Source organism: Geotrypetes seraphini, chromosome 3 (genome assembly GCF_902459505.1).
Source record: "Geotrypetes seraphini chromosome 3, aGeoSer1.1, whole genome shotgun sequence".
Taxonomy (NCBI): Eukaryota; Metazoa; Chordata; class Amphibia; order Gymnophiona; family Dermophiidae; genus Geotrypetes; species Geotrypetes seraphini.
In genome coordinates, this window is record NC_047086.1 from 365,257,507 (window position 1) to 365,272,323 (window position 14,817).

At 43.8% G+C, this 14,817-nt stretch overlaps 1 protein-coding gene across 4 annotated transcripts; it reads left to right on the forward strand.

Annotated features, from left to right (window-relative positions):
- The first annotated feature begins 3,018 nt into the window (after positions 1-3,018).
- On the forward strand, positions 3,019-12,772 carry C3H6orf120 (chromosome 3 C6orf120 homolog). 4 transcript variants are annotated; one of them, XM_033939703.1, is made up of 2 exons: positions 3,019-3,182; positions 11,598-12,766. In XM_033939703.1, the coding sequence occupies exon 2, from the start codon at positions 11,659-11,661 to the stop codon at positions 12,205-12,207; it is 549 nt and encodes a 182-aa protein (XP_033795594.1). In that variant the 5' UTR covers positions 3,019-3,182; positions 11,598-11,658; the 3' UTR covers positions 12,208-12,766. The 4 variants fall into 4 exon arrangements, with proteins under 4 accessions (XP_033795594.1, XP_033795595.1, XP_033795596.1 ...); XM_033939704.1 differs by lacking the exon at positions 3,019-3,182 and adding an exon at positions 3,230-3,367 and having other exon boundaries at positions 11,598-12,772; XM_033939705.1 differs by lacking the exon at positions 3,019-3,182 and adding an exon at positions 3,353-3,374 and having other exon boundaries at positions 11,598-12,772.
- Positions 12,773-14,817: the final 2,045 nt, after the last annotated feature.

Consider the following 14,817-nt stretch of genomic DNA (forward strand, 5'->3'; position numbering starts at 1 on the left):
TCATCCCTCTCCTTAACTACTATATCACATAAGACTGTTAACAAAGCCGTCCTCTCATACCATTCTCTCCTCTGCTCTAGACACCCTTGCTCCTCCAATCTCACATCTCCAATCTCACCCTAACCTTGGCTCATTCCCCGCCTCCGCTACCTGCGCTCATGTGCCCATTATGCTGAATGTCTCTAGCTTAAATCCCATGCATACACCGACTTCATACACTTCAAATTCATTCTGACATCATTCCAGTCTGCCCTCTTGCTGGCCAAACAAGAATATTATATCCACTTAACCACTTCTCTTAGCTCCAGTCCTTGCCATCTCTTTACCACACTAAACTCCTTACTCAAAGTACCCTCGTTGCCTATCCCCCCCTTCAATTTCTCCCCAGACAATGGCAGAGTTGTACAATAAGATTCAGAAAATTCACTTTGAGCTCTAAACCAGGCTACTTCCCCCTCCTCTTCCCTCCCTCCATTTGTCCCTTCTACTAACACCTGCCACCCTCTTCTCTCATCTTCCAAACCTACTATCTGCTTCTCTGATCCGATTCCCATTCACCTACTCGGTGTTATCTCATCCTCTGTTATCCCTCCTACCTGTCCCATCCTCAACCGATTGCTCTCCACTTCAACTGCCCTGATGCCTTCAAACATACCGTTGTCACACCCCTCCTCAAGAAACCCTTACTAGACCCCCAAGAGTCCCTCCAACTATTGCCCCATCTCTTCCCCTTCTTATCCAAGATACTTGAACATGCTGTTTACCATCGTTGCCTGGACTTCCTCTCATCCCATTCTATTCTGGATCCACATCAGTTAGGCTTTTGCCCACTGCATTTCAGGGAAACTGCCCTTACTAAAGTTTTCCAATGACCTATTCTTGGCCAGATCCAAAGGCCTCTACTCTATCCTCATCCTTCTCAATCTGTCTGCCATCTTTGATACTGTTGATTTGCAGACGACACAAAGCTATGCCAGGCAATCAGATCGCAGGATAGCGAGGAACTCCAGAGTGACTTGTGTCAGTTAGAGAAATGGGCGAAGAAATGGCAGATGAAGTTTAATGTGGAAAAGTCCAAAGTAATGCATTTAGGCAGAAAGAACAAGGAACACGAGTATAGAATGTCAGGTGCAACTCTGGGTAACAGTGAACAAGAAAAGGACCTAGGTGTACTGATAGATAGGACTCTGAAACCATCGGCACAATGAGCGGCAGCGGCAAAGAAAGCAAATAGAATGTTAGGCATTATAAAGAAAGGAATCACGAGTAGATCGGAGAAAGTTATAATGCTGCTTTATAGGGCAATGGTCAGACCACACTTGGAATACTGTGTCCAACATTGGTCTCCCAACCTAAAGAAGGATATTAAACTGCTGGAGAGGGCGCAGAGACAAGCAACGAAGCTAATAAAAGGTATGGAGAACTTGGAATACGAGGAACGACTTAAGAGATTGGGATTGTTCTCCCTTGAGAAAAGGAGACTGCGAGGGGATATGATCGAGACTTTCAAAATACTGAAAGGAATCGACAAAATAGAGCAGGAAAAAAAATTATTTACAATGTCCAATGTGACACAGACAAGAGGACATGGACTGAAGCTAAGGGGGGGGGGGGGGGGGGGGGACAAGTCCAGGACAAATATCAGGAAGTTCTGCTTCACGCAACGAGTGGTGGACACCTGGAATGCTCTCCCAGAGGTTATTGTGGAATCCACCATTCTAGGATTTTAAAGCAAACTAGAGGCACATCTCCTTACGAGAGGCATAGAGGGATATGGGTGACTAAAATTACGCCAGGTGTACACCTGGCTGGGCCTCCACGTGTGCGGATCGCCGGACTTGATGGACTGAAGGTCTGATCCGGAGATGGCAGTTCTTATGATTACTGCCTACTCCTTGATACACTGTCCTTGTTGGAATTCCAGGTTGGGGTTGGGATTCCATGTGTAGGGTAGGGTTACCAGATCTTCCATTTGGAAAATCCAGACCCCTAGACCAGGCCACCCCCCAGGCCTGCCAAGTTCCACCCACAATTGTTGGGCCTGAGTACAGAAAGAAATGAAAAAAAGGATGCACGGTCAGAAGAAAGTGCAACCAGAGACTCATGAAATCACCAGACAGCAAAGGTAGGAAAAATTATTTTATTTTAATTTTAGTGATCAAAATGTGTCCGTTTTGAGAATTTATATCTGTTGTCTATATTTTGCACTATGGCCCCCTTTTACTAAACCGTGATAGCGTTTTATAACGCAGGGAGCTGCGCTGAATACCCTGTGCAGCTCCTGATGCTCATAGAGTTCCTATGAGCATTGGAAGCAGCCTGAGGCATTTAGTGTAGCTCCCTGTGCTAAAAACCAAAACAGGAAGTAGATGTCCCGTTTTGAGGAAAAAAAATAAATGGTCACGTTATATATAGGATAGGAAGTGGGTCCAAGGAAATGGGGCTGTGGGTGGAGTATGAGCGAGGTCATGTGTCCAATTTTTTTATCTTCACAAATATGGTAACCCTAGCCGGGGAAGATTAAAAAAAAAAAAAAAAAAGGCTGCATGTATGTAAAGGAGTGGGGGCGAGAAGGGCCATAACCAGCCTGCCCTTAACTCCAACTGTATGCATAAAATAATTTGTAGAACTGGTTTGAATTATAAAGAAGAAAAAAAAAATTGAATACAAGACGCGATCTGACTGCAACCGTTCTTTCCTATATACCCATTGTATTTTTTCCCTTCTTCATTTCATGTATGTAATTATGTGTGTTGATATTATATGTTTTTCCTAAATATTTTATTGTACACCGCTTAGATTTTCATTGCTTAAGCGGTTTATCAAAACCTTTAATAAACTTGAAACACGCATGCGCCGACATGTCAGGCGACCTCGATGAGGCCGGTCTGTCTTCCCGGATCAGCCAAGGCAAAGAGGGCGGGAGGACCACGGTAGACAGTTGGCCACTTCTATCTCGTTCCCCTGCACTTGTCTACTTTCCCAACGTATCTTTGTGATCGTCCGCGATCAGTTCCGTAGCTTTCGTTTCGGGGTTTTCCCCCTCTGGCGTGCCGTCCTCCTCTGACCTCACTTCCTGTTTCCGGCAAAGAGGGCGGGAGCAGCCGGGGGAGAGAAGTTGTGTTGGAGGGGTCGGGGCTGTGGAGAAGGAGAGCTGTGAGACAGGTGTTGGGTGATTTCAGGTATGCGTTAGACGGCAGGATGGGGGGTGAGGGGGAGATGGCGAGACCACAGGAAGGGAAGACCAGTTCCCGGTGGCGTATGAAGAAGGGAACTCTGCGTGTGAGGGGAGCTGAATGCCTGTTACTTGGGATCTTTGCCACGGGGAATACTGGATAAGACCGAGGAGGAGAGAAAAGATGCTGGAGTAAGAGGTTGGGGAGCTCTGGACCTGGGCTGAAAATTCACTTTAGGGGGGTTAGACAATAGTGAGAGATCTGGGAAAATAGTACACCTAAATTGTATTGTCAAATCCTACAAAAAATATTTCCTATGGAAATAGTCACTCCCAGATGCAAACAGGTTTGAGATATTACAGACTTTGGATTAAACTCAGGAGCAAATTTATAGGAAAATAGCCTGCGAACAATTTTACCTATTGGCACCATGAGATACCAAAAATCCTAGTCAAAGTACAACTATTTAACAAATTTCAGCCTTGTATAATAATAATAATAACAACTTTATTTTTGTATACCACAATACCACAAGCAGTTCAGAGCGGTTTACAGAGGAAGAGACTGTACACAGACAGCGATGTTACAGAAAATATTTTCAATTACATTAGTAAGCCGAGAGAGGTTAGGTATATCCAAAAGAATATCAGAGATACAATAAGTATTTCAGAGATACAACAAGGCAGGAAGGAGTCGGAGAAATTTATGAAAGAGATAGGTTTTAATTGATTTCCTGAAGGATTGGTAGGAGGGTGTATTTGAGATGAGGGTGGTTAGGCATTTATTCCATTTGCCTGCTTGGAATGACAGTGTTCTATCTAGATGCTAAATTTGTTGAAGACCCACAAGTAGTTTTCAACTTAACTGAAACAAAAGTAATATTCTAGCAGGAACATTTCTAGTGCAATAGGTGCATTATTCTGGATGGACAGGTAATATCTCCATGTTTGAGAGTCGTACAGAAGAAATCCACTCCAGCTCTTGAATCCGTCTTCCTTCACTAGAGGGCTCTGCTGTCCCCTTCAGTTTTTCCTTGTGCACGCAAGCCGGAAGGAGTCTTTCTGATCTGATCTGTATATTTCTTTTTTCTTTTTTTTTTTTTGTTGGGGGGGGTCTTTTTCTATTCTTTTTCACAAATTTTCAACCGCTTTCAGTACTCAACAGCTCTACTTGTATGGAGGAGAAGAAGACTGAGGTCTGCAGCTGACAGGCCAATCCCTTTGTAGTACCTGTTGGCCAGCCTGCAGAAACATTTTTGCAGCTTGGGGGCTGTAATCGTAGCATTGCTTGCCTACTGCATCACAGGAGCTTGAGTGCAGGCTGTCAAGCTTCTGTAGGAGGCTTAGCGAGGTCCTGCAGGGTGCCGGCTGCAGTTCATCTTCCCCCTTTCAGGTCTGCGACTGGCAGCCTGAAGATTCAGCATTCGGAGTCAGTTTGAGGCAGTGATTTCTTCTCCAAGATCCAGCTATCTTAGGAGTTGAGGTAGGTTGCAGCACATTTCCAGTGCAGTTCACAGTGAGTAAGGCCTATGAGGAAAAATTATTATTTTTTTTTTTTTTAGGGGGGGTATTTAAAACCTTTTTTTAAAAGTTTCTGCCCCCTTCCTTTAGGTTTACCCACCTCCAAAATCCTAAAATCGCTGTTTTATTTAGTTAAAAAGTTTTGGAACCGTGTTTTGACACCAAAACACTGCTGCCGGGACCCAACTTAGATTTCCTGTTTTTTTTCTTTTCCAAGGTTCTCCACAAGTTTCAAATCACCTCATTTTGCCTCAAAACTGGCTCGGATGGAGTCTTCTGGCTCCTTTAACCTCAATTCATGCCAAGTTTGCACTGGATGGGTGTCTGAAGAATGCCCTTGCATCATGTACCATGCAGCATGTAAAGGGGGGTGGGAATGGCCAACTTAGCTTCCTCTTTACTCTCTAGGGCTGAAGAATGGCCGGGGCCGTATTGATTGAGAGTAAATCCCTTTCAGAGCTCCAGAATAGTGGTCATTCTAAGCACAGAAGCATGAAGGTTCCACACGGCTTAATACGGCATTTTCTCTAGTATTTGTCAATCTGATGTGGAGAGCTTATCTGGATGGACAAGACTCTAGGGGGAAGTCTATCAGTGCACCAAGAGGCACCTGAGGGGACTTGGACTCTCAGGACGCATCTGCCTCAGTGTTAGAGCCAGCCCCTAATCGACTGTTTTGTGGATTCCTCGGTTGTGTGATCAGAGAAAGAAAGGTCGCAGCTACAGTTCAAAGGCTGTTAGATTCAAGCCATAGAATCTTTGGGGCATGGTCCTTCACATGACTCTGTCTCTATTGGATTGTTTTTGTGCTAGTGCTTGAAGGGGAGTCGCTTCTGCATGCCTTGAGCTGCTGTGAGTAAATATTAAATCTAATACTTCTACTGCTCACTTGTTGCCGTTACAGCGGTGATTATTGCTGGTGTTCAGTTTACAGCCATTCATTCACAATTTCACAGCATTAAAAAAAAAACACAACCCCCCCAAAGCATATTGCATAAGTTGTAATTTAATTCCCTGTTTCCCTTCCTTGGGGGTGAGTAATCTGTTTTGGTACTTGCAAACATGAGTAGCTTGGTTTATTTACTTTTTTTTTCCCCATTGTGAGTTTTGTAAACAGACAAAATTGGCAAATGAATAAGGCACAAGGTAGAGGTAGAAAGTGACCCAGAAGCACAGTTCTGTTGCTGGTCCTTTTTCCCTACACTGTGACTGTCTGCAGGAGCCTTCAGGTGTTAATGAGATTCCTTTTTTCCAACTGCAGAGGGAGGACTTGGGTACTCATTCACAACCCAAGAATCCTCTTGGAGTCAGGTTACTATTAATGCACCTCCAGTAAGGGCAGGGCAATTGTCTAAAAGACATAAGAGTAGCCATATTAGGTCAGACCAATGGTCTATCTAGCCATGTATCCTGCTTCCAACAGTGGCCAATCTAGGTCACAAGTACCTGGCAGAAACCCAAATAAAAGCAGCATTCTATGTCATAGATCCCAGGGCAAGCAGTGACTTCCCCCCACTTCTATCTCAATACCAGACTATGGATTTTTTTCTCTAGAAACTTGCCAAACCTTTTATAAACCCAGTTACGCTAACTGCTGTTCCCACAACCTCCAGCAGTGAGTTCCAGAGCTTCAAAGAGTAAAAAAAAAAATTGATACACTTAACCTGTTCTACACCACTCAGGATTTTGTAGACCTCGATTATATCCCCTCTTAGCCATCTTTTCCAAACTGAAGAATCCTAATATCTTCATATGAGAAGATTTCTATCCCTGTATCATTTTGGTTGCTCTTTGAATCTTTTCTAATTCTGCTATATCTTTTTTTGAGGTAACAGCAACCAAAACTGTATGCAATACTCAAAATGAGCTTGCACCATAGAGCAATTCAAAGGCATAATATTCTTAGTCTTATTTACCATCTCTTTACTAATAATTCTTAGTTTCCTGTTTGCTTTTTTGGCTGCCACTGCATACCAAGTAGAACATTTCAGTATATTGTTACAATGATAGTAACAGATGGACCGGGTTTGGAACTGGTTGAGTGGAAGGTGACAGAGGGTGATGGTAAATGGAGCTCACTCAAAGGAAAGGGAAGTTGCCAATGGTGTGCTTCAAGGTTCAGTTCTTGGACTTCTTCTTTTTAAAATTTTTGTAAGCGATATTGCTGAAGGGTTGTCTGATAATGTTTACCTCTTTGCAGATGATACCAAAAGCTGCAATGGGGTAGATAACATGAGAAAGGACCAGTAATAATGGACAACCCTGATTCCTTCTGTCTTTCAGTCTGGCTATTGAGAGGAGGCATTTAGAGAAGCGTGTTTTCTCCCCTGTGGTGGACCTTAGGAAATTGGAAGACTGGGCGTCCAAATGGCAGATGAAATTCAATGTGGACAAATGCAAAGTGATGCATATTGGGAAGAATAACCTAAATCACAGTTACTGGATGCTAGAGTCCACCTTGGAGGTTAGCATCCAAGAAAAAGATCTGGGTGTCATTGTAGACAATACGATGAAATCTTCCACCCAATGTGCGGCGGTGGCTAAAAAAGCAAACAGGATGCTAGGAATGATTAAAAAAGGGATGGTTAACAAGACTAAGAATGTTATAATGCCCCTGTATCGCTCCTTGGTGCGACCTCAGCTGGAGCATTGCATTCAATTCTGTTCTCCTTATCTCAGGAAAGATATAGTGGTGCTAGAAATGGTTCAAAGAAAAATGACCAAGATGATAAAGGGGATGGAACTCTTCTCGTATGATGAAAGACTAAAACAGTTAGGGCTCTTCAGCTTGGAAAAGAGACGGCTGAGGGAAGATATGATTTGAAGTCTACAAAATCCTAGTGGAGTAGAACGGGTACAAGTGGATCGAATTTTCACTCCGTCAAAAATTACAAAGACTAAGGGACACTCAATGAAGTTACAGGAAAATACTTTTAAAACCAATAGGAGGAATTTTTTTTTCCACTTAGACAATAGTTAAGCTCTGGAACGCTTTGCCAGAGCTTGTGGTAAGAGTGGATAACATAGCTGGTTTTAAGAAAGGTTTGGACAAGTTCCTGGAGGAAAAGTCCATAGTCTGTTATTGAGAAAGACAAGGGGGAAGCCACTGCTTGCCCTGGATCGGTAGCATGGAATATTGCTACTCCTTGGGTTTTGGGCAGGTACTGGTGACCTGGATTAGCCACCGTGAGAATGGGCTACTGGGCTTGATGGACCATTGGTCTGACCCAGTAAGGCTATTCTTATGTTCTATGCAGCTGCGCTCCAAGAAGTCCTCTACATCTCTGGTTTATATCATGGTTTGATGTGTATTTGAAAATATATTTTGGGATTTCTACAGCAAGGCCTGGACCAGGGGCTGGCTTTGAGCTCTCTGAGGGTTCTGGTTTCTACTCTGTCCAGTTTCAAGGGAACATGAAAGGCAAATTTCTCTGGCATTGTGTAGAGAGGTGGCCAGATTGTTGAAGGGAGTGGCACATCTGTGTCCTCTGCTTCATTCATCCTTTTATTTATGGAACTGAAGTCTGGTCGTTTGGGCCTGGTTGAAGACTCCCTTTTGAGCCTCGGAGCTTGGCCTTTATCAAGGCCCTTCCTCTCAAAACACTGTTCCTGGTGCCTATCACTTCTGTTCATAGAGTCTCTGAAATGCAGGCTTTGTCCTGTTGATACACATCTTTCCTTCACATAGAACTTTCTGCCTTCTTTCTGCCTTCTTTCTGCCCAAAGTGGGGTCTTCATTCCATGTGAATCAGGAGGTCTGCTTGTCTTCCTTTGTGGTAGAAGGTTTTCACTCTTTCAGACCAGAGGCTTCACAAGTTAGATGTCCAGAGGATGCTTCTCCAGTACCTGAAAGAAATGAATGTTTCATCTCTTTAACCACATCTTTGTGCTTTTCCATGACCCTAAGGCCTCCATTATGAGGTGGTTATTGTATCTACCTACATCTGCAAGAACCAGCAGGGGCTGAAGGCTAGGGCTCAGGCTGCTTTCTAGACAGTGACCCCTGAGGAGATTTTTTTATTTATTTAAATCTTTATTGATTTTCAAACTTTGATAGTGCAATACAATTGGTAAATCATAAATACTGCATAAAACGCACTAATAACTATACAATTATTACATTAAACATTCATTTACTCCCATCCTCATCTTAATTATTAATACAATAATACATATGATGTGATTTCAATATTATAATTAAATAATTTAACTCCTCAACGTATATTTCCCTTCCCCCACCCACCCACCTTCCCTGGTTGTGTAAAGAAATCTAATGAAAAGGGAAGAAACATGACCCTTACTGTAATGCAACAAAAGTAGTCAATGGACTCCATACATCATTAAAGGATTTACTAGTCCCCAAACGTTCTGCCATCATTCTTTCATACTTATATATGGTACACACATTTACCCACCAAAAAGTATAATTAATCCTGTCATGGTTCTTCCAATTATGTGTGATCAGGAAAAGGCAACTTTTATACTTGTCTAATGTAGGCTTAACATGAAGTAATGTATCGCAAATTACAGCCTCATAGGATAAGGGGGATAGATGACCCAAGAATGAGATTTATTTGTCCCCAAATTGACTTCCAGAAACTAAATATCAGTGGACAAAAATATAACAGATGATCCAAAGTCCCTATATTAATATGACAGTGCCAGCATCTGTTAGATTTAGATTTATCTATTTTTTGTAATCGAACTGGGGTCCAAAAAATCCTATGTAATAAAAAAAAACATGTTTGTCTCATAGATGCTGACCCCCTGAGGAGATTTGCAGGACAGTGACTTGGGTTGTCACTCCATTCCTTTATTAAGCACTATGGGCAGGATGTTTTGGCTAGAGTCTGATTGGACTTTGATAAAAACATCATCCGGGTATGCCTTGTCTTCCGATAGACCTGCTTCAGTATATCCCGATTATGCAGAACAGTGGAGCTGATGTAAATGGAGAAGTTATCTTTTTAATTATCTTTTCTTTAGTTGGTGATACTGTTCTGCAATTCCCATCTTTGGAAGATCTTGGTCCAGGGTTGTGGGTGTGCACTTATATTCCCTTTTTTAACTGAAAAGACTAATTGTTTTTCTGATTGTCAGAAATGCGGGGTTCCTGTAATATTGCTTTATCCTGGTATATGCAAGGGTAGCGCGTGGCACTCTGGCATTTTGCATGCTTGATTTATCATTGCAGCTGCAGTGGTTGATGGGGCATAGATGCATTACATTGGGACCTTCTGCAGTTTGGGCAGACTCGTACTGTATTTTCCAAGGAGCACCCCAACTTATACCTGGTAGCATTCAGTTTTCTTTACCTACTGCTGACAGGAAGGGATAACAACCCAATTGTGCAGAACAGTGTCACTGGCTATAGAACAGACATTTTATCATGTAATATATTCCTCTTTTTTTACCCTTTATAATTTTTTTTCTAATATCCATATCCCTACCTCACAGTAATACACATTTTCACATTTAAAACACTGTTTTATAAATATGAAAGGGCTTTTATAAAATTACCTGAGGCTTAAAAGCATGTGTGGTGTAATTACAGTCATGTGCCTTATAACGTCATTCCAGACAACGCCCATTTGCGTTAACGTCCATGGCCCATAAAAATCCACTCTCCCCACTTCCCATTGTTCTCTCCTCACCTCAAGTAAGTCCATCTGGCAGCCACTCTCAGCCCTGCAGCAACAGCTCACCTCCCTCTTTCTCGAAGAACCAGTGTAGCCCTTCCTCTGGGCCTACCTTAGACTCTGGCAGCGGGGTGGGTCGGGGCAAGAGCAATCCTTTTATGCTCCTGCCCATGCAGTCTTGCTAAAAAACTGACTGCCGTTAGTTCCTGTTAACACTTGTGGGGTTGCTACGAGAACTCATGGCAGCCATATTTTCAGCGAGACAGGGGCGTAAGAAGATTGCTCCTGCCCTGACCCACCTCACTGGTTTTCCAGAGTCTAAGGTAGGCCCTGGGGGAGGCCTACACTGGTTCTCTGAGAGAGAGGGGGGTGGGGGTGGTGATTGTACAGATGACTGGGACAGGACTATACTAAAGTAGTCATTAGGCCTAGCTGTGCTAAATACGTGTTCACACGACATCCAAATCACATATCATCCACTTTCACAGGACGTTATGTGGCGCTTACCGGTAGATGTCGACTTATGCTTAAAGTCACTTATGTTTAGGGGAGGAGTTTTAGGTGGTGCATGAGTGCAGTTGTGATTTAAATATTTAGACCTGCTCCTCAGCAGGTGTCATTTCTGGAGCTTCATTTTGGGTGCTACATGTGCAGGGTTTGTGCTAGTGTGTTTTTTTTTTTTTTAATTCTTTATTCATTTTTAAACGTGCAATAAGTGCATCAATATAATATAACAAATAGATCATAAATATATAGTGTTTATAAAGAGACAGGAGTGTATAGGTATGTTTAGTAAAGTATGGTGAGGTTTTGCACTTACTGCACCGTAATTGCAAAAGTTAAGTGCAAAGTCTGTGCAGCAAATGCAGGGGATGTGCACAGTATCTGGCCCGCATTTATTGCATGGCACTGTTACATCCTGGGGGAGGAAGGGAGGAGCGGCCCAAGCCAGCTGCACTGTCGGACTGATCTCTGCCCATTCAGATGTTAAGCAGCTAGCATAAAATGTATACTGCTCTTAATGCATGTTAAGCATTACTGCAGATCCCTAGTGTTTGATGGCGGTAACACACGCACCAGCTGCTTAGTCTTCACACATAGGTGACCACATGTATTCACGTTATAGTGTGCAAATGGTATTGTAAATTTTTGTTTTAATTTACCGACTTTTCAGATCATGAGGATGCACTACAGTACAATCTGCTTTTAGTCTGAGTTAACATTTTTGGTCTTTGACCATTTTTCTTTTGTTTAACGAGCAGGATGGTTACAAATGCCATAGGAAAAGGAACCTCATCCATTTAAGGAGAAGCTTGTAGAACTATGAGAACACACTGGAGAGGAATCCTATGCGTACTGCCAGCCTTGTTGTTAGTACATGGCTTTGAGGAAGAGCGAGCTCCAGCTCAGTGGATGCTGCTTCATGTCGTCCAAGGTCAGATTGGAGCGGGGAACTACAGCTATTTAAGGCTAAATCATGAAGGGAAAATAATACTCAAAATGCAGAGTTTAAGAGGCGATGCAGATTTGTATGTGTCTGATACAACCCTTCATCCCAGTTTTGATGAGTATGAATTACAATCAGCAACCTGTGGCCAGGATGTTATTGTTGTGCCGGCTCATTTCCAGCGTCCAGTAGGAATAGGAGTCTATGGTCATCCCTCGCACCTGGAGAGCGAGTATGAAATGAAAGTATATTATGACAGAACGATTGTATTGGATCCATTTCTTGAATCATCATATGACCCAGAGAAGATGGAGACAAGTCAAAAGAAGCAGCATTTACCACAAGATACAACTCAGGAAGAAGAATCCATCTTTTGGACTATTCTAGTAGGAATTTTGAAACTAGTCCTTGAGATTCTGTTTTAATTGCAATGTAGTACCAAATGGATATGCACTGGAATCTGATTTACTGACATTCTATGAAATGGGGAATATTGTTTGTAGTGAGAACTGGGATTATAAAATTCCTTAAGCAGATCCCAGCATATAGAAGTTTTTCTAATATTTTTTTGGGATAGGGTGGTACATAAAGATAAAAAAGAAAAAGGTTTGGTGTTTAGTTAAACAAAAAAGTCTTACAAGGTACAATTTGGCCTTGGTATTTCTATTTTTGATTTTTAATTAGGGAGGTATAATATATATTCTTTGCTAATCAAATTGAGTAAGGTGAGAATTCCATTTTGGCTTTAGTATTTCTAAATATATTTTATGTAAGCAAAACTATATATATATATATCTCAAATTTAGAATCTGGAATCTGTAGAAGGATGCAAATTTATATTTTATATGAAGACAATAAAATTTAAATATGTTTTTCTAACAGAAATACTAGTTTTCTACCTTTTTTTGCACATGAACTACCCATAAGAATGGTGATTTAAGTAATAGTTCAGTTAAGAATAGCTTACTTTATCCCAGGACAAGCAGGTAGCATATTCTCTACATGTGGGTGATGTCATCCACGGAGCCTGTCGCGGACAGCTTTTCAAGCAAACTTGACTGAAGATCTTGAAGTTTGCTAGTGCTGCACCGCGCATGTGTGTACCTTCCCGCCCCACTAGAGGGCGCGTCTCCTCAACGTGGTCCTCAGTTCTTAGTTTCCGTGGAGCCAGAAAGCCCTGTCTCTCTTCTCTGTGAATCTAAGTGCCTTTCTTGCACTGCGACTTCTTTTATTATTTTCTCGGAAGTCGCTGTGCCGTGTCTTTTCTTCTTTTTACAAACAAACAAAAATAAATAAATAAAATAGAATAATTTTTTTGTTTTCCGCGACCGGCGGTCCCCGGTTTTACCTTGGCCGCCCAGCCTCGCAGTGGCTGCGGCATTCCTTCCTGCCTTATGTCTCGGCCTCTTACCAGGTTCAAGAAGTGCACACAGTGCAGTCGGGTGATCTCCATCACAGACCTGCACCATTGGTGTATCCTTTGCCTGGGTGTTGACCACCCTACGGACTCTTGCCCTCATTGTGCCACCCTTCAGCCTTGGGCTCTTCATCACAGGCGGGCCAAGATTGTGGAACTCTTCAACATGGACCCGTCGTCGGATAAGACTTCGATCCCGGTCTCGGCTTCAACCTCAGCCTCGGTCTCGACGTTGGCCTCAAAGACCTCGGTCCTCGACCTCAAAGGCCTTGGTAGCTCCGGCTTCGAAGACCTCGGCCTCGAGTAAGTCTCCTCTTCCTCCTTCAGGTTCAGCTCATCTACCAAAGAAGCCATCCTCAGAGTCTCTGGCCAACTAGGCAGTGAGTGTAGTCCTGCAGGCCTCGACGAGACCTCCTCCTAAGTGTGCCTCTACATTATGGGAATACTCTACATCGAGGTCGCCCTCGGAGTGCACTGCTGCACCAGTTCATCCAAACCCTTTGGTCTCGGTGCCCATGTTTGAGGATATGTGCATTGGTCTTGATGCTCGTCCTCAAGTGCCTCCTCACCTGCTCCCTCGAGGCGGACTTCTCCTGCCGCCCGACCTCGGTCGAAGCGCCGGCCTAAACATACTTCTTCCTCGAGACAGCGGTCCACCAAACGGCCCAGGGATTCTCCCCTGAGGTGGGGTAGGTTGCCAGGCCCTCGCACTATGGGGTCCATCAAGCCCTCCGACCTCGTATTGTCTGACCCTCGTCTCCGCACCGAGGAGCTTCGAGGTTGAAGACGCCAGCCCCTCTGCCGAGTCGGAAGGAATCTTCCTCCCGAGGCTCGCCGAGGCAGGCTTCCTGGACCTCCGTTCCTCGGACCCCTGGGTCCTTGCCTTCCAGGCTCTATAAGCGCAGGCTGTCGTCAACTCCCCACTCGTTCTCTCAGCAGGGCCTCCTCGACGTCCATGCTTATGAACACTGACCTGCCGGCACAGTATTCGAGGAAGGCTTCCCCCTCGTTCTCTGCTGCCCCTAAGTCCTGCTCGGCTTCCCCCCTTGAGGGGCATTCTATGGGCAAGCCGTCCTCCTTCACCAGGTTTGTGATGGACATGGGCAAGGCGCTGCAACTGGACCTTCAGTCCGGATCCAGGTATACTTGGGAATATTTGGAGGAGATGGAGCTTCCTTACCCACCGAAGGAATCCCTTCGCCTCCCCTTGAACCCAGTTTTGCAGCAGACTTTCTTCCGGAATTTAGAGACACCTTACTCTATTCCGGCCATTCTGTCCAAGATGGAGTCCAGGTCACCTGTAAGGGGTTTGAGAAGGCTCAGCTCTCCCACCAATCCTTGGTGATGGAGTCTTCCTTGAAGAAGTCTAATCCTTCCAAGGTCTACGCGGCTGTCCTGCTGGGCCGGGAGGGCCGGACTATGGACAAGTTAGGCAGACGCCTGTACCAAAATTTGATGATGGCGAACAGGGTTCTTAATCACAGTTTTACTTTTACGTCATATCTGAAACAGTGCATCAAATCCATGCCCTCGTTTCAGGAGGATTTGCCTGTTCATCGCCGGATGGAATTTCGCAGCTCCTGGATACGTTGTCACAGATTCGACTTTATATGTTTCA